The sequence below is a fragment of the Salvelinus alpinus genome, chromosome 24 (assembly GCF_045679555.1).
Source record: "Salvelinus alpinus chromosome 24, SLU_Salpinus.1, whole genome shotgun sequence".
Classification (NCBI taxonomy): Eukaryota; Metazoa; Chordata; class Actinopteri; order Salmoniformes; family Salmonidae; genus Salvelinus; species Salvelinus alpinus.
The window spans coordinates 34,284,864-34,312,411 of NC_092109.1; the positions used below are offsets into that span (position 1 = coordinate 34,284,864).

Consider the following 27,548-nt stretch of genomic DNA (forward strand, 5'->3'; position numbering starts at 1 on the left):
CCCTTGTCGTGTCGGCCTTTGCAGCAGCCAGGCCCTCAAACAGAGTAGAGAAAAAATCAGAGAGACCTACCTGCTGTACTCAGCCTCTCCAGCCCCATTAACTATTTTTAGTTAAATTTAACTAGGCAGGTCAGATAAGAACAAATTCTTATTTACAATTACAGACTACCAGGGAACAGTGGGTTAACTGCTTTGCTCAGAACGACAGATTTTTACTTTGTCAGCTCGGGGATTTGATCCAGAAACCTTTCGGTTACTGCCCCAACACACTAACCACTAGGCTACCTGCCACCCCAAGAACAGCTGCCGGTCCAACCCGAATCCGCCAGCTCTCCTCAGCAGTGTGCATGCTGGTTCCCTCAAGCCAACATCAGTATGGTACAGCAGTCTCTGCGCCGCCTTTAGTCGGAACGCAGCCACCCTGCTCTCCAATTCCACCAGGCCCTGTCCTCCTTCATGGACGAACATTAACAACACTGCCGCCCTCAGCCAGTGATGGCCCGACCAGAAAAAATCCACCAGCTTGCGTTGCAGGTCTGCGAGCAGACCGGCGGGGGGTTTGAGGACAGCCAATTTATGCCACAGGGAGGATGCCGCCAGGTTTTTGATTATCAGCACCCTCCCTCTATATGACACTTGGGACAGGAGCCACCTCTACCTAGCCAGTCTTGACACCACTGCCTGTGACAGCTCCTCCCAGTTCTTCCTGACCCACCTCTCCGAGCCCAGGTACTCCCCCAAAATGTTAAGCCCTTCACAACCCCACTGCCAACCCCCTGGAAGCAGAGGGGGGGCCTTATCCCTCCATGCCCCACATAACAGAGCTTTGCTCTTGCCCCAGTTCACCGTAGCTGAAGCTCCCTCGCACACCTTCAGACTAGTCTCTAGTGCCTGCATATCCTACCCATCCCTGACCATCACAGAAACGTCATCTGCATATGCCGACACTGCTACATGCCTGTCAACACACTCCCTGCAGTCTCCTGCGTAGGAGGCCCAAAAAAGTTTAAATGGCTAGTGTTTATAACTGCCCCGATAGAGGGCATCCTTGTCTAATGCCCTGTCTCACCCAGACTGGCCTACCGAGGCCCCCACCCACCGTGACCATACATGATGCCCCAGCATACAACATCTTCACACAAGCCAAAAACATTTCCCCAAACCCAAACACAGACATCCCATTAAACAGATACTCATAGTCCACTCTATCAAAAGACCAGTCCAAAGCTCACATTAGAAACTCTTGACAAGTCCAACATGTCCCTGATTAACTTCTTTGGGGTAGGGGGCAGTATGATGAATGACGTCCGGATGAAAAGCATGCCCAGAGTAAATGGCCTGCTACAAAACCATAATAGCTAGAATATGCATATTATTAGTAGATGTGGATGGAAAACACTCTGAAGTTTCTAAAACTGTTTGAATGATGTCTGTGAGTATAACAGAACTCATATGGCAGGCAAAAACCTGAGAAAAAATCCAACCAGGAAGTGGGAAATCTGAGGTTGGTCGATTTTCAACTCAGCTCCTATTGAAGATACAGTGGGATATTGGTAATGTTGCACTTCCTAAGGCTTCCACTAGATGTCAACAGTCTTTAGAACCTTGTCTGATGCCTCTACTGTAAAGTGGGGCCGAAGCAGAGAGGAACGAGTCAGAGGTCTGCCAGCAGCCACGAGCTGACCATGTGCGTTCACATGAGAGTTTGCTCCCGTTCAATTTGCTTTTCTGAAGACAAAGGAATTCTCCGGTTGGAACATTATTGAAGAATTATGTTAAAAACATCCTAAAGATTGATTCAATACATCGTTTGACATGTTTCTACTGACTGTTACGGAACTTTTTGACATTTCGTCTGCTTTTAGTGAACACGCTTCTTGACTTTGGATTTGTTTACCAAACGCGCTAACAAAAGTAACTATTTGGACATAAATTCAAATCTTTTCAGTCTCCTGAGGGGGAATAGGTTTTGTCGTGCTCGCTTCACGACTGTCTTGGTGTGCTTGGACCATGTTAGTTTGTTGATGATGTGGATACAAAGGAACTTGAAGCTCACAACCTGCTCTGCTACAGCCCCGTCGATGAGAATGGGGGCGTGCTCGGTCCTCTTTTTCCTGTAGTCCACAATCATCTCCTTTGTCTTGATCACGTTGAGGGAGAGGTTGTTGTCCTGGCACCACACGGCCAGGTCTCTGACGTCCTCCCTATAGGCTGTCTAGTTGTTGTCGGTGATCAGGCCTACCACTGTTGTGTCATCAACAAACTTAATGATGGTGTTGGAGTCATGCCTGGCCGTACAGTCATGAGTAAACAGGGAGTACAGGAGGGGACTGAGCACGCACCCCTGAGGGGCCCCTGTGTTGAGGAACAGCTTGCGGATCTGTTGTTACCTACCCTTACCACCTGGGGGCGGCCCGTCAGGAAGTCCAGGACCCAGTTGCAGAGCGAGGTGTTTAGTCCCAGGGTCCTTAGCTTATTGATGACCTTTTTAGGGCACTATGGTGTTGAAAACTGAGCTGTAGTCAATGAATAGCATTCTCACATAGGTGTTCCTTTTGTCCAGGTGGGAAAGGGCAGTGTGGAGTGCAATAGAGATTGCATCATCTGTGGATCTGTTAGGGCAGTATGCAAATTGGAGTGGGTCTAGGGTTTCTGGGATAATGGTGTTGATGTGAGCCATGACCAGCCTTTCAAAGCACTTCATGGCTACAGATGTGAGTGCTACGGGTCGGTAGTCATTTAGGCAGGTTATCTTAGCGTTCTTGGGCACAGGGACTATGGTGGTCTGGTTAAAACATGCTGGTATTACAGACTCGGACAGGGAGAGGTTGAAAATGTCAGTGAAGACACTTGCCAGTTGGTCAGCGCATGCTTGCAGTACATATCCTGGTAATCCGTCTGGCCCTGCGGTCTGTGAATGTTGACCTGTTTAAAGGTCTTGCTCACATCGGCTGTGGAGAGCGTGATCACACAGTCATCCAGAACAGCTGGTGCTCTCATGCATGTTTCAGTGTTTATTTGTCTTGAAGCTAGCATAGAAGTAGTTTAGCTCCTATTCCCTGATAGTAGTGTTTTGAATAGGTCACATCGGTGTGATCTCGGTTGTCACTAAGTTAGATTCATTTGATGTGTGTGTGTGTGTCTCATTTGTAGGCAGAGTTTCATTTTGAGCAGGGAGTACATGATTTTGATTGCTGTGTTTCATTTTGCAAGATTTGGGAAAATTGGCTAACCGTTTTGTGTTTAGAGTTTTGAGTACCTGAGATTTAGTTTCAGAAAACGTATGTTAACAATTGGGAAAGACTGTAAAAGACTAATACAATTTGCGAGACAGTGTGCTTGAATGTCTCCACACAGTGTCCACAGTCAGCTCCACAAACAGTGGTGAGAGTGAGAGAGAGAGAGAGAGAGAGAGAGAGAGAGAGAGAGAGAGAGAGAGAGAGAGAGAGAGAGAGAGAGAGAGAGAGAGAGAGAGAGAGAGAGAGATAGAGAGAAAGCGAGAGAGGAGACATGGAAGGAAAGAGAAAGATAAAGAGATGTAAGAAAGAAATACATTGAGAGAAACAGAGAGAGAGAGATTGGTAGAGAAGGAGAGCGAGAGAGAGTGAGAGAGATAAGGAGAGTGGGAGAGAGAGAGAGAGAGAGAAGTATAGAGCGAGAGAGAGAGACTTTAACTTTTTGTCTTTCTTTAATGATACATCCTCATTTCTTAAAACCTCACCACCACCACCCCCCCATCCCACCACCCCCCCATCCCACCACCCCCTTTAAACAAGAAATGTCCCCGGTGCTGCATACTCACCTTGCCCTCTACCCCACGATACAAAACAACATCACACGTCACAATAACCAAAACCTCACAACTTCTACAAACGTATATCCAGACCATTTCACCAGCTGTACAGACGGCATTCCCGACACAGCATATCTCCTGAAATATCTCTGCACTTTTTATCATTTTATACAACTCATATTACACCCTGAGGCGCGCCGAGACCCATTAAATAATAGTAAAGAGGCTGTTATCCCCCCACCTTTGACCCTGTTCCTCCTTGTTAGCCAAATAGCCAACTTAGCCGGAGCAGACAAACAATTCAACAACACACATTTGGCCTTTTCTTATTTGAATACCTGTACCCCCCTGTCCGACTCCCGGGTCAACCTGTGCCAACCAGCTTTTAGTGGCCAGGGCTCCATGCCGAACACTCCACTGGCCTCTTTGGTACTGGGAGTTTGTAGAGCCGCTCAAACACCCCCCTTACCGGCTCCAGCAGCCTAAGAGATGTTCGTCCTGTTTGTTTTGCCAGGACTTCTGGGGATTTCCATCCCCGTCACCCAGCCTTAGTAAACCCGCTGCCATCCGTCGCTTCTGCAGGGTGGCCGACTGAAACGTTCTCAAAAGGATGGCTGGATTATAGAAGATAGGCTCCTCCCACACCCACAGCCCAGGCTCCATACCCCCTTGTCGTGTCGGCCTTTGCAGCAGCCAGGCCCTCAAACAGAGTAGAGAAAAAATCAGAGAGACCTACCTGCTGTACTCAGCCTCTCCAGCCCCATTAACTATTTTTAGTTAAATTTAACTAGGCAGGTCAGATAAGAACAAATTCTTATTTACAATTACAGACTACCAGGGAACAGTGGGTTAACTGCTTTGCTCAGAACGACAGATTTTTACTTTGTCAGCTCGGGGATTTGATCCAGAAACCTTTCGGTTACTGCCCCAACACACTAACCACTAGGCTACCTGCCACCCCAAGAACAGCTGCCGGTCCAACCCGAATCCGCCAGCTCTCCTCAGCAGTGTGCATGCTGGTTCCCTCAAGCCAACATCAGTATGGTACAGCAGTCTCTGCGCCGCCTTTAGTCGGAACGCAGCCACCCTGCTCTCCAATTCCACCAGGCCCTGTCCTCCTTCATGGACGAACATTAACAACACTGCCGCCCTCAGCCAGTGATGGCCCGACCAGAAAAAATCCACCAGCTTGCGTTGCAGGTCTGCGAGCAGACCGGCGGGGGGTTTGAGGACAGCCAATTTATGCCACAGGGAGGATGCCGCCAGGTTTTTGATTATCAGCACCCTCCCTCTATATGACACTTGGGACAGGAGCCACCTCTACCTGGCCAGTCTTGACACCACTGCCTGTGACAGCTCCTCCCAGTTCTTCCTGACCCACCTCTCCGAGCCCAGGTACTCCCCCAAAATGTTAAGCCCTTCACAACCCCACTGCCAACCCCCTGGAAGCAGAGGGGGGGCCTTATCCCTCCATGCCCCACATAACAGAGCTTTGCTCTTGCCCCAGTTCACCGTAGCTGAAGCTCCCTCGCACACCTTCAGACTAGTCTCTAGTGCCTGCATATCCTACCCATCCCTGACCATCACAGAAACGTCATCTGCATATGCCGACACTGCTACATGCCTGTCAACACACTCCCTGCAGTCTCCTGCGTAGGAGGCCCAAAAAAGTTTAAATGGCTAGTGTTTATAACTGCCCCGATAGAGGGCATCCTTGTCTAATGCCCTGTCTCACCCAGACTGGCCTACCGAGGCCCCCACCCACCGTGACCATACATGATGCCCCAGCATACAACATCTTCACACAAGCCAAAAACATTTCCCCAAACCCAAACACAGACATCCCATTAAACAGATACTCATAGTCCACTCTATCAAAAGACCAGTCCAAAGCTCACATTAGAGACTCTTGACAAGTCCAACATGTCCCTGATTAACTTCTTTGGGGTAGGGGGCAGTATGATGAATGACGTCCGGATGAAAAGCATGCCCAGAGTAAATGGCCTGCTACAAAGCCATAATAGCTAGAATATGCATATTATTAGTAGATGTGGATGGAAAACACTCTGAAGTTTCTAAAACTGTTTGAATGATGTCTGTGAGTATAACAGAACTCATATGGCAGGCAAAAACCTGAGAAAAAATCCAACCAGGAAGTGGGAAATCTGAGGTTGGTCGATTTTCAACTCAGCTCCTATTGAAGATACAGTGGGATATTGGTAATGTTGCACTTCCTAAGGCTTCCACTAGATGTCAACAGTCTTTAGAACCTTGTCTGATGCCTCTACTGTAAAGTGGGGCCGAAGCAGAGAGGAACGAGTCAGAGGTCTGCCAGCAGCCACGAGCTGACCATGTGCGTTCACATGAGAGTTTGCTCCCGTTCAATTTGCTTTTCTGAAGACAAAGGAATTCTCCGGTTGGAACATTATTGAAGAATTATGTTAAAAACATCCTAAAGATTGATTCAATACATCGTTTGACATGTTTCTACTGACTGTTACGGAACTTTTTGACATTTCGTCTGCTTTTAGTGAACACGCTTCTTGACTTTGGATTTGTTTACCAAACGCGCTAACAAAAGTAACTATTTGGACATAAATTATGGACATTACCGAACAAAACAAACATTTCTTGTGGAAGTGGGAGTCCTGGGAGTGCATTCCGACGAAGATCAGCAAAAGTAAGTGAAGATTTATAATGCTTTTATGACTTTTGTTGACTGCATAATATGGCGGCTATATTTGTGTCTTGATTGGGCTCTGAGCGCCGACCTCAGATTATTGCATGGTTTTTCCTTTTTCCGTAAAACTTTTTTGAAATCTGACACAGCGGTTGCATTAAGGAGAAGTGTATCTCAAATTCCATGCATAACAGTTGTATCTTTTAGCAATGTTTATTATGAGTATTCCTGTAAATTGATGTGGCTCTCTGCAAAATCAAAGAATGTTTTGGAACTTCTGAACGTAAGGCGCCAATGTAAACTCAGATTTGTGGATATAAATATGAACTTTACCGAACAAAACATACATGTATTGTGTAACATGAAGTCCTATGAGTGTCATCTGATGAAGATCATCAAAGGTTAGTGATTCATTTTATCTATATTTCTGCTTTTTGTGAATCCTCTCTTTGGCTGGAAAAATGGCTGTGTTATTCTGTGAATAGGCACTCACCTAACATAATCGTTTGGTTTGCTTTCGTCGTAAAGCCTTTTTGAAATTGGACACTGTGGCTGGATTTACAACAAGTGTATCTTTAAAATGGTGTAGAATACATGAATGTTTGAGGAATTTTAATTATGGGATTTCTGTTGTTTTGAATTTGGCACCCTGCAGTTTCACTGGCTGTTGAAGAGGTGGGACACTATCGTCTCACGTACCCTAGAGAGGTGAAGAACAAGTTTTCCGTGAATGAGCATCCCAGTACACAATATATCCGATCCTTGTGTACTATAGTCCAGATGGGAGTTCAGTCTGTTAGCGAGGACCTTGGCAAATATCTTGTAGTTCGCACAGAGCAATGCCACAGGCCTCTAGTACTTAAGTTCACACAAGTCCTCTTTTTTGGGCGGGAGAGTCAGAGCCGCCCGACGGCAGCTCATTGGCAACTCTCCTTCCCCGACGCACTCATGCAACACGCAAAAGAAGTCCAGTCCAATTATTCCCCAGAATGTTTTATAAATCTCCACTCGGAGTCCATCGACCCCCGGTGCATGGCCCGGGGGACATCTGGGTTATGGCCTCTGCCAGTTCATGGTACAAAAGGGGAATGTCCATTTCATTCCTCTGTGCCAGAGAGAGCTTAGAGAGTTCTGCAAACAAGACCTGAGCACACATAGGATCACACACTTCTGCTCTATACAACTCAGTATAAAACTCCACAGTCCGCTCACGCATCTCCCCCACCACAGAGGTCCCCCGCTCATCCGACAGCTGCAGACAATGCATTCCCTTGGCTTCACCACTCTGTCTTTCCAAACCAAATAAGAAGGAGCTGGGAGCATCCATCTCCTTGAGCAGGGAGAACCTAGGTCTTACAAGTGCTCTTGAAGCGCTTTAACCTGTGTGCTTTAACCTGGAAAAAACTGCCCAGCTCCTTACGTAATTCAGCTAAATTAGCCTGGAGGCCTACATTGCCTTGCCCCACCAGCTCTACCTCCACTTTATTGATACAACACTCGAGTTCCCCCAATACTCTCCTAGCCTCTGAGGAAGAGCGAGCTGTATACTGTTGACAGAAAAGCAGAATTTGGACTTTTCCCACATCCCACCATTGACTCAGCGACTCATACTCCTCTCTTCGCTGCCCTCATCTTTCCCAAAAGAGCTTTACTTGTAAGAGCTTTACATTAAACTTCCAATAGGATGCCTGCCGAGGCCCTGGTGAAATAGACAGCCGAGCCATGGTTATGTGATGATCCGAAAAGCCCACCGGGAGAATGGTAGCGCCCAGCAGCCTATTGCTCTGATTTCTGGAAATGTAAATCCGATCTTGTCTGGCTGCACTCACCCTAGCTCCAAAGACCTTCACCCATGTATACTGTCTTGTTTTGGGATGTGTAGTTCTCCAAACATCCACTAGGTAAACTGATTAATGATGTCCCTTAACACCTCCACTGAGCCTGAATGAGGCTCCTCCCCATTTATATATTTCGTAAAATCCATCGTTCAGTTCCAGTCCCCGCCGACCACCAGCGTCTCCTCAGGCGCTACCTGTGAGAGTTCCTGTCTAAGACACCTCTCTCCCGGTGTTAGGCACATGCACATTTATAAAGCAAAATCCCTGTTGTTAATTTCTGCTTTACTACAAGCAGTTTACCCGTACACACCTCCCTTGAGGAAAACATTTTTACGGACAGACCTGGTGCAAAAAGGACTGCCACCCCTGCACTAACATTTGTTCCATGACTCAGCACACTTTCCCTTTTCCCCCTTTGCCCCCAAACGACTTCATTCATCACATCTCCTGCAGAAACAAGTACTTTCTTTTGTTTTACATATTCACCCAAAAGACTCCTCTTTCCCGCATCTCTGGCGCCATTTATAGGCTAGGGTCCTTTTTTCTCAATTTCCGCCTGACTGACGTGCCCAAAGTAAACTGCCTGTTACTCAGGCCCAGAAGCCAGGATATGCATATAATTAGTATCATTGGAAATAAACCACTTTGAAGTTTGTAGAAATGTTAAAATAATGTATGAGACTATAACACAATTGGTAGCCGAAAATCCAAAGAAAAACCAACCTTTTTTTTTGTTTGTTGAGATCCCATGCTCTTTCAATGGAAAGCTATGGGTCCTATGCAATTCCAGCTCCCAGATTGCAATTCCTATGGCTTCCACTAGATGTCAACAGTCTTTGTTGAAGGTTTCAGGCTTGTTTCTTCCAAAACGAGGAAGAATTTTGAGTTTTGGTACCGGGAGTCACAGTTGGAAATCAGTCTGGGGGTGCGCGATGAAGAGGACGCACACTTGCAAATTTTACTTTTCTATTGAACATACTTCCTTCCGTATGAAATATTATAGTTTTATTACATTTTAGGGTGCCTGAGGATTAAATAGAAACATAGTTTGACTTGTTTTAACAACGTTTAGCGGTAGCTTTTTGGATTCCTTTGTCTGCATGTTGAACGAGTGGATTACTGAAATCGATGGCACCAACTAAACAGACTTTTTGGGATATAAAGAAGGATTTTATCTAACAAAACGACCATGCATGTTGTAGCTGGGACCCTTGGGATTGCAAACAGATGAAGATTTTCAAAAAGTAAGTGATTATTTAATCGCTATTTGTGATTTTATGAAGCCTGTGCTGGTTGAAAAATATGTTGATGTGGGGTGCCGTCCTCAAACAATCGCATGCTATGCTTTCACTGTAAAGCCTATTGTAAATCAGACAATGCAGTTAGATTAACAATAATTTAAGCTTTTAACCGATATAAGATACTTGTATGTTCATAAATGTTTAATATTATGATTATTTATTTGAATTGCGCACCCTCCAATTTCACTGGATGATGGGACGCCTAGCCCTAAGAAGTTTTAAGTGAGCCTAATCCGAAGAGTCTCCATAAGAAGTGGGAGAAAAGCCAGCAAAGAAAGAGACCAATAGCAAAGCTCAAAAAGCCCCAGTTCCACATAAAAACTATTCAGCATCTGAAGGAAGACCCTTACGCACGGTTGTGACCCACTTCCTCAACCTAAAACATTTCCTGGGTGAGAGGACACCATGCCACTCATTTTTCATAGCACGTTGTACTGATCTTACAAACTTTCCCGGATCGCAAAAAAAAAGCTTCAAGATGAACCTTTTTCCTTTTAGTCTCATTCAGGAACCTTGACAGTTCCCTCACCGGGTACTTTGACTCCTCTGCCTGACTGGCTGTCAGCTCTGAACCCATTGAGGAAGAGTCTGAAAAGAAAGCCTCCTCATCGCCCTCTTCCTCAGACTCACCTTCCTCCTCATCTCCATCTCCCATCCTGACCACCTGCCCTTTCTCTCTAGTCCGGGCCTTCCCCCCAGCACCAGGCAAAGGTTCCTAAGTGCCTTTGACCACACCAGTCTCTCCCCTCCCACCTCTTTTCTTCTTCCCCTTTTTCCTCTCCCGCTTGACACCCTCCTCCACCACCCCTAGTTGCTTGCCCTTCCCCACTATACTCTGCTCCTCCACTAGCATAACCTGACTAGGCCCAGCCTCATCTACACCACCATCCATAGCATGACTAGGCCCAGCCTCATCTACACCACCATCCATAACATGACTAGACCCAGCCTCATCTACACCACCATCCATAGCATGACTAGACCCAGCCTCATCTACACCACCATACATAGCATGACTAGACCCAGCCTCATCTACATCACCATCCATAGCATGACTAGACCCAGCCTCATCTACACCACCATCCATAACATGACTAGACCCAGCCTCATCTACACCACCATCCATAACATGACTAGACCCAGCCTCATCTACACCACCATCCATAACATGACTAGACCCAGCCTCATCTACACCACCATCCATAACATGACTAGACCCAGCCTCATCTACACCACCATCCATAACATGACTAGACCCAGCCTCATCTACACCACCATCCATAACATGACAAGACCCAGCCTCATCTACACCACCATCCATAACATGACTAGACCCAGCCTCATCTACACCACCATCCATAACATGACTAGACCCAGCCTCATCTACACCACCATCCATAACATGACTAGACCCAGCCTCATCTACATCACCATCCATAACATGACTAGACCCAGCCTCATCTACACCACCATCCATAGCATGACTAGACCCAGCCTCATCTACACCACCATCCATAACATGACTAGACCCAGCCTCATCTACACCACCATCCATAGCATGACTAGACATAGCCTCATCTACACCACCATCCATAACATGACTAGACCCAGCCTCATCTACAGGAGTAGGGGAGGAGGAGTAGAGGAGGAGGAGGGGGAGGAGGATAATGGGTGTGTTTGGGGTGGATTATATTCCAGACACATTAATAAAATATGGTCACAGGCCAGGTGTGGCTGAATTTCTTTAAAAGTGCCTGGGGGTATCTTTTCTCTGTCTCAAGGCAGTAGTGTGTGCTGTGCATTAGATCTTACCATCTGCCGGTTCCCACAGTACAGCAGCAGGCACACAAACTGTCACCACACACACAGACAGCCACGCAAACATGCAAACACACACTGAAACATGCTGACACACACCCTGTGTTGGCCCGTGATAAAATATTTGTGTGTGTGTGTGTGTGTCTGTGTTTGCGTGCGTCGGGCCGCTGAGACACACAACCTGACCACCAGCACTTCGCTCCCAGTCTAGTAAATAAGCGCTTCGTAGATGTTCAATTAAGGCCCTAATTAAGTGATTAATTAAGACGGACTGTCCATGACGCTGATAGAGAGTGTTTCCAATGAGACGAAGAATGGGTGTACATTTCCATAATGAGCTCGTCTGGATGTGCTTGTGAAGGTGGCCTCTGTTACTGATGTAGCTGGGATGCTTTCACAGTGATCATGAGATGGCTGTGTTCATCCACAGTACTGTTACAGTGACTAAATACAGAACAGGAGCTCATCTCCAAAAGAGGCTCTCAGGGGAATGTCTTTGACACATGTATTTAGTGTAAGACACACACACACACACACACACACACACACACACACACACACACACACACACACACACACACAACACACAGGCCTCTTTTGGCCTGAACTCACAGGAGATCACTCTCCCCCCGTTAGCCAGCCCCCCTCTGAGGTGTCTACCTGGGCCTCCCTTCAGCCCTGATAGAGATGGATGCTTGGGGGTTACTGTGCCACGTTACTAATAATAGGAACTTGTTGCATAACAAAGGAGCGGGGAGTTGGGGGACAACTAGTAAAATGCTGTGATTCAGATGAATGGTCCGGTAGGAAGACACATCTCTACTTGGCTGTGTAATGACTACAGTAACCATGGTGCTGGGCACTGCCTCTGGACACTACTTAACCCCGGTCCTTGATGTTCCCATGGCGCTCCGCACGCTGCCACCGGCTGAGTGTGACCGTCATTCTGACCCAAGTAAGTCTCAGTGACACGCTGGGTTGTGTTGTCCAGACAACTCATTGATTCTCTCTATGTGGACTTAGAGCCTCGTTTCTCATCAGACGATCAGATTCAGTAACCACGATAACGGGGAGGGCTTTAACAAGTCTGGTAACACTAACCACGATAACAGGGAGGGCTTTAACAAGTCTGGTAACACTAACCACGATAACAGGGAGGGCTTTATCAAATCTGGTAACACTAACCACGATAACAGGGATGGCTTTATCAAGTCTGGTAACACTAACCACGATAACAGGGAGGGCTTTATCAAATCTGGTAACACTAACCACGATAACAGGGATGGCTTTATCAAGTCTGGTAACACTAACCACGATAACAGGGGGGGCTTTATCAAATCTGGTAACACTAACCACGATAACAGGGAGGGCTTTATCAAACCTGGTAACACTAACCACGATAACAGGGAGGGCTTTATCAAACCTGGTAACACTAACCACGATAACAGGGAGGGCTTTATCAAATCTGGCGACACTAACCACGATAACAGGGAGGGCTTTATCAAGTCTGGTAACACTAACCACGATAACAGGGAGGGCTTTATCAAATCTGGCGACACTAACCACGATAACAGGGAGGGCTTTATCAAGTCTGGTAACACTAACCACGATAACAGGGAGGGCTTTATCAAATCTGGTAACACTAACCACGATAACAGGGAGGGCTTTATCAAATCTGGCGACACTAACCACGATAACAGGGAGGGCTTTATCAAGTCTGGTAACACTAACCACGATAACAGGGAGGGCTTTATCAAATCTGGCGACACTAGCCACGATAACAGGGATGGCTTTATCAAGTCTGGTAACACTAACCACGATAACAGGGGGGGCTTTATCAAACCTGGTAACACTAACCACGATAACAGGGGGGGCTTTATCAAACCTGGTAACACTAACCACAATAACAGGGGGGGCTTTATCAAATCTGGTAACACTAACCACGATAACAGGGAGGGCTTTATCAAACCTGGTAACACTAACCACGATAACAGGGGGGGCTTTATCAAACCTGGTAACACTAACCACGATAACAGGGGGGGCTTTATCAAACCTGGTAACACTAACCACAATAACAGGGGGGGCTTTATCAAACCTGGTAACACTAACCACGATAACAGGGGGGGCTTTATCAAACCTGGTAACACTAACCACGATAACAGGGGGGGCTTTATCAAACCTGGTAACACTAACCACGATAACAGGGGGGGCTTTATCAAACCTGGTAACACTAACCACAATAACAGGGGGGGCTTTATCAAACCTGGTAACACTAACCACAATAACAGGGGGGGCTTTATCAAACCTGGTAACACTAACCACGATAACAGGGGGGGCTTTATCAAACCTGGTAACACTAACCACGATAACAGGGGGGGCTTTATCAAACCTGGTAACACTAACCACGATAACAGGGAGGGCTTTATCAAACCTGGTAACACTAACCACGATAACAGGGGGGGCTTTATCAAACCTGGTAACACTAACCACGATAACAGGGGGGGCTTTATCAAACCTGGTAACACTAACCACAATAACAGGGAGGGCTTTATCAAACCTGGTAACACTAACCACGATAACAGGGGGGGGCTTTATCAAACCTGGTAACACTAACCACGATAACAGGGAGGGCTTTATCAAACCTGGTAACACTAACCACGATAACAGGGGGGGCTTTATCAAACCTGGTAACACTAACCACGATAACAGGGAGGGCTTTATCAAACCTGGTAACACTAACCACGATAACAGGGGGGGCTTTATCAAACCTGGTAACACTAACCACGATAACAGGGAGGGCTTTATCAAACCTGGTAACACTAACCACAATAACAGGGGGGGCTTTATCAAACCTGGTAACACTAACCACGATAACAGGGGGGGCTTTATCAAACCTGGTAACACTAACCACGATAACAGGGGTGGCTTTATCAAACCTGGTAACACTAACCACGATAACAGGGGGGGCTTTATCAAACCTGGTAACACTAACCACGATAACAGGGAGGGCTTTATCAAACCTGGTAACACTAACCACAATAACAGGGAGGGCTTTATCAAACCTGGTAACACTAACCACGATAACAGGGGGGGCTTTATCAAACCTGGTAACACTAACCACGATAACAGGGAGGGCTTTATCAAACCTGGTAACACTAACCACGATAACAGGGGGGGCTTTATCAAACCTGGTAACACTAACCACGATAACAGGGAGGGCTTTATCAAACCTGGTAACACTAACCACGATAACAGGGAGGGCTTTATCAAACCTGGTAACACTAACCACGATAACAGGGGGGACTTTATCAAACCTGGTAACACTAACCACGATAACAAGGAGGGCTTTACTACACTCCTTAACAATATGCTCTGTTTTCTCTCTCTCTCTCTCACACACACACACACACACACACACACACACACACACACACACACACACACACACACACACACACACACACACACACACACACACACACACACACACACACACACACACACACACATACACACACACACACACACACACACAAACAAACAAGCATACACATACCTTTCTCTTTGAACATGTTTTTCATGTTGATTCCAGCCTCTCTGTCCCCAAGGTCTCCATCAACAGGATTCATCACTACACAAACAAACAGTGAAGTCAGTGAACAACATGTTTATATGCAGATGTCCGTCTTGGCCTGTTTATACAGTTTATTTATTTACAAACAACGGTCTAGAGAGAAAATGGGAGAGTGAGAGAGAGAGAGAGAGGGAGAGAGAGTGGGAAAGAGAGAGAGACAGGCATACAGAGAGACACAGAGAGCTATAGAGAAGAGGAAAGGCAGAGAGACAGGCATACAGAGAGACACAGAGAGCTATAGAGAGGAGGAGAGGCAGAGAGACAGGCATACAGAGAGACACAGAGAGCTATAGAGAGGAGGAGAGGCAGAGAGACAGGCATACAGAGAGACACAGAGATATATAGAGAGGAGGAGAGGCAGAGAGACAGGCATACAGAGAGACACAGAGAGCTATAGAGAGGAGGAGAGGCAGAGAGACAGGCATACAGAGAGACACAGAGAGCTATAGAGAGGAGGAGAGGCAGAGAGACAGGCATACAGAGAGACACAGAGAGCTATAGAGAGGAGGAGAGGCAGAGAGACAGGCATACAGAGAGACACAGAGATATATAGAGAGGAGGAGAGGCAGAGAGACAGGCATACAGAGAGACACAGAGAGCTATAGAGAGGAGGAGAGGCAGAGAGACAGGCATACAGAGAGACACAGAGATATATAGAGAGGAGGAGAGGCAGAGAGACAGGCATACAGAGAGACACAGAGAGCTATAGAGAGGAGGAGAGGCAGAGAGACAGGCATACAGAGAGACACAGAGATATATAGAGAGGAGGAGAGGCAGAGAGACAGGCATACAGAGAGACACAGATATATATAGAGAGGAGGAGAGGCAGAGAGACAGGCATACAGAGAGACACAGAGAGCTATAGAGAGGAGGAGAGGCAGAGAGACAGGCATACAGAGAGACACAGAGATATATAGAGAGGAGGAGAGGCAGAGAGACAGGCATACAGAGAGACACAGAGAGCTATAGAGAGGAGGAGAGGCAGAGAGACAGGCATACAGAGAGACACAGAGATATATAGAGAGGAGGAGAGGCAGAGAGACAGGCATACAGAGAGACACAGAGAGCTATAGAGAGGAGGAGAGGCAGAGAGACAGGCATACAGAGAGACACAGAGATATATAGAGAGGAGGAGAGGCAGAGAGACAGGCATACAGAGAGACACAGAGAGCTATAGAGAGGAGGAGAGGCAGAGAGACAGGCATACAGAGAGACACAGAGATATATAGAGAGGAGGAGAGGCAGAGAGACAGGCATACAGAGAGACACAGAGAGCTATAGAGAGGAGGAGAGGCAGAGAGACAGGCATACAGAGAGACACAGAGAGCTATAGAGAGGAGGAGAGGCAGAGAGACAGGCATACAGAGAGACACAGAGAGCTATAGAGAGGAGGAGAGGCAGAGAGACAGGCATACAGAGAGACACAGATATATATAGAGAGGAGGAGAGGCAGAGAGACAGGCATACAGAGAGACACAGAGAGCTATAGAGAGGAGGAGAGGCAGAGAGACAGGCATACAGAGAGACACAGATATATATAGAGAGGAGGAGAGGCAGAGAGACAGGCATACAGAGAGACACAGAGATATATAGAGAGGAGGAGAGGCAGAGAGACAGGCATACAGAGAGACACAGAGAGCTATAGAGAGGAGGAGAGGCAGAGAGACAGGCATACAGAGAGACACATAGATATATAGAGAGGAGGAGAGGCAGAGAGACAGGCATACAGAGAGACACAGAGATATATAGAGAGGAGGAGAGGCAGAGAGACAGGCATACAGAGAGACACAGAGAGCTATAGAGAGGAGGAGAGGCAGAGAGACCGGCATACAGAGAGACACAGAGATATATAGAGAGGAGGAGAGGCAGAGAGACAGGCATACAGAGAGACACAGAGATATATAGAGAGGAGGAGAGGCAGAGAGACAGGCATACAGAGAGACACAGAGAGATATAGAGAGGAGGAGAGGCAGAGAGACAGGCATACAGAGAGACACAGAGATATATAGAGAGGAGGAGAGGCAGAGAGACAGGCATACAGAGAGACCCAGAGAGCTATAGAGAGGAGGAGAGGCAGAGAGACAGGCATACAGAGAGACACAGAGATATATAGAGAGGAGGAGAGGCAGAGAGACAGGCATACAGAGAGACACAGAGAGCTATAGAGAGGAGGAGAGGCAGAGAGACAGGCATACAGAGAGACACAGAGATATATAGAGAGGAGGAGAGGCAGAGAGACAGGCATACAGAGAGACACAGAGATATATAGAGAGGAGGAGAGGCAGAGAGACAGGCATACAGAGAGACACAGAGAGCTATAGAGAGGAGGAGAGGCAGAGAGACAGGCATACAGAGAGACACAGAGAGCTATAGAGAGGAGGAGAGGCAGAGAGACAGGCATACAGAGAGACACAGAGATATATAGAGAGGAGGAGAGGCAGAGAGACAGGCATACAGAGAGACACAGAGAGCTATAGAGAGGAGGAGAGGCAGAGAGACAGGCATACAGAGAGACACAGAGAGCTATAGAGAGGAGGAGAGGCAGAGAGACAGGCATACAGAGAGACACAGAGATATATAGAGAGGAGGAGAGGCAGAGAGACAGGCATACAGAGAGACACAGAGATATATAGAGAGGAGGAGAGGCAGAGAGACAGGCATACAGAGAGACACAGAGAGCTATAGAGAGGAGGAGAGGCAGAGAGACAGGCATACAGAGAGACACAGAGAGCTATAGAGAGGAGGAGAGGCAGAGAGACATGAGAAAGAAAGATATGCTTGTGTCTCACCCAGGCGGTCGGGGGTGTGTTGGTGCGGGGCGGGGGAGCTGGAGGCACTGCTGCTGGGGTGTGAGGAGGGCTGGGAGCCCGGGCGAGGACCTTCCTCCATGGAGAGGGCTGGAGAAGGGCTGTCCTGGACACACTCCTGCCACAGAGACCGAGGGTCAGACTGATAAAGAGTTAATTCAGTAAAGTCACACACACACACACACACATTTATAAACACACACACACATTTATAAACAAATGCACACATAGCTAGCTATAACACATGTGGACACCTCACATCTGCTGGTCCCTCATCCCTAACACTCCTAATGTCAGACAATCCAAATGGAGATTAAGCCCTCTCTCCTCCCCTCTTCTCTCCCTTCTCTCCTCTCCTCTCTCCTCTCTTCTCCCCTCTCTCCTCTCTTCTCCCCTCTGTCCTTTCCTCTCCTCTCCCCTCTCTCCTTACCTCTCTCCTCTTCCTTCTCTCCTTCCCTCTTCTCCTCTCCCCTCTCTCCTTACCTCTCCCCTCTCCTCTCCTCTGATATCTATGTAGGGTAAGGCAAACAGGCCGGGGTGAGGGGGGTGCTGGAAAAGTAAACAGCACCAGACGCTGCAATCTCCTTCTGCCATCTGCAATCCGGATGGTACTATTTAAATAGAGGCGATCTACGGCCTGCCCTAGCACCCACAAAAAAACTATGACTCAAAAAATCGACAACATACATGCCCCTCTGGAGCAGGTCACTAGAGGAAGGGTGCTGTGTCTGAGAAGTGAGTTGAATAGTCTGTGTTAGTGTCTGATTGAAAACAAATATACTACATGTATGTAGAAATTCATTCAGTTAATTGATCAAGCTGATGCTGGAATAGCAAAGCAGTAGGATGTCTGTCTCTCTGGGCGTCTGTCTCTCTGGGTGTCTGTCTCTCTGTGTGTTTGTCTCCCTGGGCGTCTGTCTCTCTGGGTGTATGTCTCTCTGGGCGTCTGTCTCTCTGGGCGTCTGTCTCTCTGGGCGTCTGTCTCTCTGTGTGTCGGTCTCTCTGGGTGTCGGTCTCTCTGTGTGTTTGTCTCTCTGGGTGTCTGTCTCTCTGGGCGTCTGCCTCTCTGGGCGTCTGTCTCTCTGGGTGTCTGTCTCTCTGTGTGTCGGTCTCTCTGGGTGTCGGTCTCTCTGTGTGTCTGTCTCTCTGGGTGTCTGTCTCTCTGGGTGTTTGTCTCTGGGTGTCTGTCTCTCTAGGTGTCTGTCTCTCTGGGTGTCTGTCTCTGTGTGTCTGTCTCTCTGGGTGTCTGTCTCTCTGTGTGTCGTTCTCTCTGGGTGTCGGTCTCTCTGTGTGTCTGTCTCTCTGGGTGTCTGTCTCTCTGGGTGTCGGTCTCTCTGGGTGTCGGTCTCTGGTGTGTCTGTCTCTCTGGGTGTCTGTCTCTCTGGGCGTCTGTCTCTCTGGGTGTCTGTCTCTCTGGGTGTCTGTCTCTGGGTGTCGGTCTCTCTGTGTGTTGGTCTCTCTGTGTGTCTGTCTCTCTGGATGTCTGTCTATCTGTGTGTCGGTCTCTCTGGGTGTTTGTCTCTCTGGGTGTCTGTCTCTCTGTGTGTATATGTGTAAATGCTATTTCCCCTGGCTGTACGGTAAGCCCCTGGCTGTCTCTGACATGAGCCGTGAGTCTCAGTGACAAACACTACCCTAGCAGTCTGCCAACCCCCTTGGTAGGAAACGTCTACCCATCCTCTCTGTTCTGGCCTCGTGGGGAGATGGAAGAATCTAATGTCGATATTAACATATTTTCCTATTTGGAATTATACTCATTACTAGTCTCTAGAGCTGAATTATAGCCCTCTTCAACAGTGCTAATATGATAGCCACAGACTAACATCCATTTTAAGGGGGATGAAAGTCTCTCACATCTGTACACTCTGTTATAATAGCACCAGTGGTGTAGTGAGCATTGTTGAAATACATTCACAGATGGGTGGTATGAATGAGGAATAAACCATAGGTATATGGCTTAAAGCCTACAGGTAATGTGAAGGTCTTGGTATTCAGAGTGTTGGGTGAATTGCTACAGCGGCTTCGCAAAACAATGAGAATATCTCTAGAAGATGAATGTCTGTGAGCATGTGAGTCCTTTTTCTTACCTTGATGACAGACGCTCCTCCTCTGGATAAGGGGCTGTGCATCTGAGCTGCGGCGGCCATGTTGGCAATGGTGTTCAGGTGGTTCATCTGGTTCATTGCCATGGCAACAGACGCAGGGGGCAGGCCGACGGGCAGCAGGGGGTGGGGCATCATCATGAAGGGTAGGTCCAGTCCTGCAGACAGAAAGAGTGAGAGGGAATGAGGGAGAGGGAGGGTGAGGGTGAGGGAGAGAGAGACAGAGAGAGAGAGAGAGCGAGAGGGTGAGGGAGAGAGGGTGAGAGAGAGAGAGGAGGGTGAGGAAGAGAGAGAGAGAGAGAGGGAGAGAAGAAGAGAGATGGTGAAGGAGAAAGAGAGTGAGAGAGAGAGAGAGAGGGAGGGTGAGAGAGGGAGAAGGAGTGTGAGGGAGAAAGAGAGAGAGAGTGAGAGAGATAGGGAGAGAGAGAGAGAGGGGGGGGGGTGAGGGAGAGACAGAGAGAGACAAATAGAGATAGAGAGCGAGAGTGTGAGGGTGAGGGAGGGAGAGAGAGAGAGGGGGAGGGTGAGAGAGAGAGGAGGGTGAGGAAGAGAGAGAGAGTGACAGAGGGAGAGCGGAAGAGAGATGGTGAGGGAGAAAGAGAGGGAGAGAGAGAGGGAGGGTGAGAGAGAGAGAGAGAGCGAGAGAGAGAGAGAGAGAGAGAGAGAGAGAGAGAAAAGGAGGGTGAGGAAGAGAGAGAGAGAGGGAGAGAGTGAATGTGCGGGAGCACTGGTTGGTCGGCCCAATTGAGGTAGTATGTTCATATGTACATGAATGTATAGTTAAAGTGACTGTGCATATATGGGTTTGGGTGAGAGTATACTTTTTTTTTTTAATTTAGTAATTTTTTTGTTGAATTTTACCCCCCTTTTTCTCCCCAATTTCGTGGTATCCAATTGTTACCACAGGAGTCGCTGGTGCGCGATGAGACAAGGATATCCCTACCGGCCAAACCCTCCCTAACCCGGACAATGCTAGGCCAATTGTGAGTCGCCCCACGGACCTCCCGGTCGCGAACCCACAGTCTCTGGTGGCACAGCTAGCGCTGCGATGCAGTGCCCTAGACTACTGCGCCACCCGGGAGGCCGGGTGAGAGTATTCTTAAAGTGGATTATTAATAGACACACCAGTGGATTATTAATAGACACCAGTGGATTATTAATAGACACCAGTAGATTATTAATAGACACCCGTAGATTATTAATAGACACCCCTGTAGATTAGTAATAGACACCCGTAGATTATTAATAAACATCAGTGGATTATTAATAGACACCAGTGTATTATTAATAGACACCCGTAGATTATTAATAAACATCAGTGGATTATTAATAGACACCAGTGGATTATTAATAGACACCCCAGTGGATTATTAATAGACACCCCAGTGGATTATTAATAGACACCAGTCGATTATTAATAGACACCCCGGTAGATTATTAAAATACACCAGTAGATTAAGAATAGACACCAGTAGATTATTAATAGACACCCCTAGATTATGAATAGACACACCAGTGTATTATTAATAGACACCCCTGTGGATTAGTAATAGGCACACCAGTGGATTATTAATACACAACAGTAGATTATTAATATACACACCCGTGTATTATTAATAGACACCCGTAGATTATTAATAAACATACGTGGATTATTAATAGACACCAGTGGATTATTAATAGACACCCCAGTGGATTATTAATAGACACACCAGTGGATTATTAACAGACACCAGTAGATTATTTATAGACACCCCAGTAGATCATTAAAAGACACCAGTAGTTTATTAATAGACACCAGTAGATTATTAATAGACACCCCAGTAGATTATTAAAGGACACCAGTAGATTAAGAATAGACACCACTAGATTATTAAGAGACACCAGTGGATTATTAATCGAACACCAGTGGATTATTAATAGACACCCCTGTAGATTATTAAAAGACACCAGTAGATTATTAATAGACACCAGTAGATTATTAATAGACACCCCCGTGGATTATTAATAGACACCAGTAGATTATTAATAGACACCAGTATATTATTAATAGACACCTGTAGATTAAGAATAGACACCAGTAGATTATTAATAGACATCACTCGATTATTAATAGACACACCAGTGGATTATTATTAGACACCAGTGGATTATTAATAGACACCAGTAGATTATTAATAGACACCAGTAGATTATTAATAGACACCAGTGGATTATTAATAGACACCAGTATATTATTAATAGACACCCCAGTAGATTATTCTTTATTCAATCTTAAATAAGCATGTCACGCCCTGACCTTAGAGAGCCTTTTTATGTCTCTATTTGGTTTGGTATGGGTGTGATTTGGGGTGAGCATTCTATGTTTTGTTTTCTATGTTTCTTTATTTCTATGTTTTGGCCGGGTATGGTTCTCAATCAGGGACAGCTGTCTATCGTTGTCTCTGATTGGGAACGATACTTAGGTAGCCCTTTTTCCCACCTTTCAGTGTGGGTAGTTAACTTTGTTTGTGGCACTAATGCCCTGTAAAGCTTCACGGTTGTTTATTTCATTTGTTGTTTTGTTGGAAACATTTTAAATAAAAAGTAAAATGTACGCTGACCACGCTGCACCTTGGTCTTCTTCCAGCATCGGCTGTGACAAAGCATGCCCCATTATAAAAATGGTTCACTCCAGACCTGACTGCCCTTGACCAGCACAAAAACATCCTGTGGCGTACTGCATTAGCATCAAATAGTCCCCGCGATATGCAACTTTTCAGGGAAGTTAGGAACCAATATAAACAGGCAGTTAGGAAAGCAAAGGCTAGCTTTTTCAAACAGAAATTCAAACAGAAATTTGCATCATGTAGCACAAACTCCAAAAAGTTCTGGGACACTGTAAAGTCCATGGAGAATAAGAGCACCTCCTCCCAGCTGCCCACTGCACTGAGGCTAGGAAACACTGTCACCACCGATAAATCCATGATAATTGAGAATTTCAATAAGCATTTTTCTACGGCTGGCCTTGCTTTCCACCTGGCTACCCCTACCCCGATCAACAGCCCTTCACACCCACAGCAACTTGCCCAAGCCTCCCCATTTCTCTTTCACCCAAATCCAGATAGCTGATGTTCTGAAAGAGCTGCAAAATCTGTACCCCTACAAATCAGCCGGGCTAGACAATCTGGACCCTCTCTTTCTAAAATGATTCGCCAAAATTGTTGCAACCCCTATTACTAGCCTGTTCAACCTCTCTTTCGTGTCGTCTGAGATTCCCAAAGATTGGAAAGCTGCCGCGGTCATCCCCCTCTTCAAAGGGGGAGACACTCTAGACCCAAACTGCTACAGACCTATAACTATCCTACCCTGCCTTTCTAAGGTCTTCGAAAGCCAAGTTAACAAACAGATCACCGACCATTTCGAATCCCACCTTATCCTTCTCCACTATGCAATCTGGTTTCCGAGCTGGTCATGGGTGCACCTCAGCCACACTCAAGGTCCTAAATGATATCATAACCGCCATCGATAAGAGACAATACTGTGCAGCTGTATTCATTGACCTGGCCAAGGCTTTTGACTCTGTCAATCACCACATTCTTATCGGCAGACTCAACAGCCTTGGTTTCTCAAATTACTGCCTCGCCTGGTTCACCAACTACTTCACAGACAGAGTTCAGTGTGTCAAATTGGAGGGCCTGTTGTCCGGAGGGCCTGTTGTCTCTGGCAGTCTCTATGGGGGTGCCACAGGGTTCAATTCTCGGGCCGACTCTTTTCTCTGTATACATCAATGATGTCGCTCTTGCTGCTGGTGATTCTCTGATCCACCTCTACGCAGACAACACCATTTTGTATACTTCTGGCACCTCTTTGGACACTGTGTTATTAACTAACCTCCAGACGAGCTTCAATGCAATACAACTCTCCTTCCGTGGCCTCCAACTGCTCTTAAATGCAAGTAAAACTAAATGCATGCTCTTCAACCGATCGCTGCCCACACCTGCCCGCCCGTCCAGCATCACTACTCTGGACGGTTCTGACTTAGAATATGTGGACAACTACAAATACCTAGGTGTCTGGTTAGACTGTAAACTCTCCTTCCAGACTCACATTAAGCATCTCCAATCCAAAATTAAATATTGATTCAGCTTCCTATTTCGCAACAAAGCATCCTTCACTCATGTTGCCAAACATACCCTCGTAAAACTGACTATCCTACCAATCCTTGACTTTGGCGATGTCATTTACAAAATAGCCTCCAAAACTCTACTCAGCAAATTGGATGCAGTCTATTACAGTGCCATCCGTTTGTCACCAAAGCCCCATATACTACCCACCACTGCGACCTGTATGCCCTCGTTGGCTGGCCCTCGCTTCATATTTGTCACCAAACCCACTGGCTCAAGGTCATCAATAAGTCTTTGCTAGGTAAAGCCCCGCCTTATCTCAGCTCACTGGTCACCATAGCAGCACCCACCCGTAGCACGCACTCCAGCAGGTATATCTCACTGGTCACCCCCAAATCCAATTCCTCCTTTGGCCGCCTTTCCTTCCAGTTCTCTTCTGCCAATGACTGGAACAAACTGTAAAAATCACTGAAGCTGGAGACTCATATCTCCCTCACTAAATTTAAGCACTAGCTGTCAGAGCAGCTCACAGATCACTGCACCTGTACATAGCCCATCTGTAAATAGCACATCCAACTACCTCATCCCCCATACTGTTATTATTATTTTTTTGCTCCTTTGCACCCCAGTATCTCTACTTGCACACTCATCTTCTGCACATCTATCACTCCAGTGTTTAATTGCTATATTGTAATTATTTCGCCACTATGGCCTATTTATTGCCTTTACCTCCCTTATCCTACCTCCTTTGCACACACTGTATATAGACCTTTTCTATTGTATTATTGACTGCATGTTTGTTTATTCCATGTGTAACTCTGTGTTGTTGTTTTTGTCGCACTGCTTTGCTTTATCTGTTCTCAACTAGCCTACCTGGCTAAATAAAGGTGAAATAAAAATGATTAATAGACACCAGTAGATTATTAATAGACACACCATGGATGTTTAACTTTTCATGCACAGTACATTAAGACACTTTATTTGATATCTTTGTATCACTTTAACCATAGCACAGACAGGTGACCATACAGGGGTTGGTGACAGACTGGGGAGACATGTGGAGAGAGGGGAAGGAGGGAGGCTGTGTGTGTGTGTGTGTGTGTGTGTGTGTGTGTGTGTGTGTGTGTGTGTGTGTGTGTGTGTGTGTGTGTGTGTGTGTGTGTGTGTGTGTGTACATTAAGTGTGTATTTGTGTTTGTGTGTGTGACTCACGGTTGGCCAGTAGGTGGTTCTGCTGCAGGGAGCTGAGTTGGGAGCTGGACAGGCCGTGCTGCCCTGACAGGCCTGCGTGACCCAGGCTGTGGGCAGCACCAGAGGATGGGGGAGACTGGAGCTTCTCTTTGTCCCAGGAGGACTCGCTTCCGCCTGGGGACACATACAGGGGCGACACGGGGAGCGGAGGGGAGGGGGGTGAGTGGGGGAGGCCACCTACACAACAACTCAGCTCAGCATCACACATCGCATGGCCAGGGAAAGCACTGCCCTGCCTATGTAAATAGTCTGTAAACAACTACTGTAATGTAAACAACTACTGTAATGTAAATGACTACTGTAATGTAAACAACTACTGTAATGTAAACAACTACTGCAATGCAAATGACTACTGTAATGTAAATGACTACTGTAAATCCCTGTGAGATCGACATTACATTCAGGTTCTGATACACCTGAGATATGGTACTGTATGGTGCTGTATGGTGCTGTAAGGGGGTGTATGGTGCTGTATGGTACGCTATGGTGCTGTATGGTACTCTATGGTGCTGTATGGTACTCTATGGTGCATGAATGGTGCTAATTGGTGCAGTATGGTGCTGTATGGTGCCGTATGGTGCTGTATGGTACTGTGTGGTACTGAGTGGTGCTGAATGGTGCTGTATGGTGCTGTATGGTGCTGTATGGTGCTGAATGGTGCTGATTGGTACTGCATGGTGCTGGATGGTGCTGTATGGTACTGTGTGGTACTGAGTGGTGCTGAATGGTGCTTTATGGTGCTGAATGGTGCTGTATGGTACTTTATGGTGCTGTATGGTGCTGTATGGTGCTGAATGGTGCTGATTGGTACTGCATGGTGCTGGATGGTGCTGTATGGTGCTGAATGGTGCTCCTATGGTACTGTATGGTGCTGTATGGTGCTGAATGGTGCTGATTGGTACTGCATGGTGCTGAATGGTGCTGTATTTTACTGTATGATACTGTATGGTGCTGTATGGTACTGTATGAAACAGTAGAGAACACCTGCTGTGACACACATGGTGGTGGCCCTTATTACAGTGAGTACCCCAGACAGACAGACAGACAGACAGACAGACAGACAGACAGACAGAGACAGACAGACAGACAGACAGACAGACAGACAGACAGACAGACAGACAGACAGACAGACAGACAGCCAGCCAGACAGACAGATAGATAGATAGATAGATAGATAGATAGATAGATAGATAGATAGATAGATAGATAGATAGATAGATAGATAGATAGATAGATAGGCAGGTAGACAGACAGGTAGACAGACAGGTAGACAGACAGGTAGACAGACAGGTAGACAGACATGCAGACAGGCAGGTAGACAGGCAAGCAGACAGACAGGCAGACAGGCAGGTAGACAGGCAAGCAGACAGACAGGCAGACAGACAGGTAGACAAGCAGACAGGCAGGTAGACATACAGGCAGGGAAACAGACAGACAGGCAGACAGGCAGGTAGATAGGCAGGCAGGCAGACAGGTAGACAAGCAGACAGACAGGTAGACAGACAGGCAGGGAAACAGACAGGCAGGCAGACAGGCAGGTAGACAAGCAGACAGACAGGTAGACAGACAGGCAGGGAAACAGACAGGCAGGCAGACAGGCAGACAGGCAGGTAGACAAGCAGACAGATAGGTAGACAGACAGGCAGGGAAACAGACAGGCAGGCAGACAGGCAGGTATACAAGCAGACAGACAGGTAGACAGACAGGCAGGGAAACAGACAGGCAGGCAGACAGGCAGGTAGACAATCAGACAGACAGGTAGACAGACAGGCAGGGAAACAGACAGGCAGACAGGCAGGTAGACAGGCAGACAGGCAGGCAGACAGGCAGACAGGCAGATAGGCAGGCAGGCCATCCATTAGAACAAGGCAGAACGTGGCACAGGAAATCACCTATTTCCTGTCTACTCACAGCTCCAGGCCATTATAAGGTTAACCCATTCCAGTCAATGTTATTCACGGCTGAGTGTCTTATATACATAAATAAATCAATAGAATGAAATGTAATGGAGGCCTAGTCGCTAGGAGACATAAAAACACTTCAATAGAATAATGAAGGGAGGGAAAAAATCTAAACGAGAGGAATCGAAATCATTGTATAATTCTACCTAATAAGTAACTGAAGTCCTCTGAGTAAAATAACAGAAGGTGTTTTTGCAACAGATTGCAGTGTGTGCTTCTTTTAACAATAATGCAAATTAAATTCTTCATCTGTAGAAT

General features: G+C 46.8%; 1 protein-coding gene across 8 annotated transcripts in view; it reads right to left on the bottom strand.

Annotated features, from left to right (window-relative positions):
• Window positions 1-27,548, bottom strand: part of LOC139552705 (dachshund homolog 2-like) — a 282,108-nt gene that overhangs the window by 57,412 nt on the left and 197,148 nt on the right. For 4 of the 8 annotated variants that reach the window (XM_071364709.1, XM_071364708.1, XM_071364707.1 and 1 more), the window contains exons 4-7: window positions 25,291-25,443; window positions 19,959-20,131; window positions 17,854-17,989; window positions 14,987-15,061 (exon numbers count right to left, since the gene is read on the bottom strand). In XM_071364709.1, coding sequence (XP_071220810.1) covers window positions 14,987-15,061; window positions 17,854-17,989; window positions 19,959-20,131; window positions 25,291-25,443 — 537 coding nt within the window. Of the gene's footprint in view, window positions 1-14,986; window positions 15,062-17,853; window positions 18,014-19,958; window positions 20,132-25,290; window positions 25,444-27,548 lie in introns of all 8 variants that reach the window. The other 4 variants (XM_071364705.1, XM_071364704.1, XM_071364703.1 and 1 more) reach the window with 2 other exon arrangements.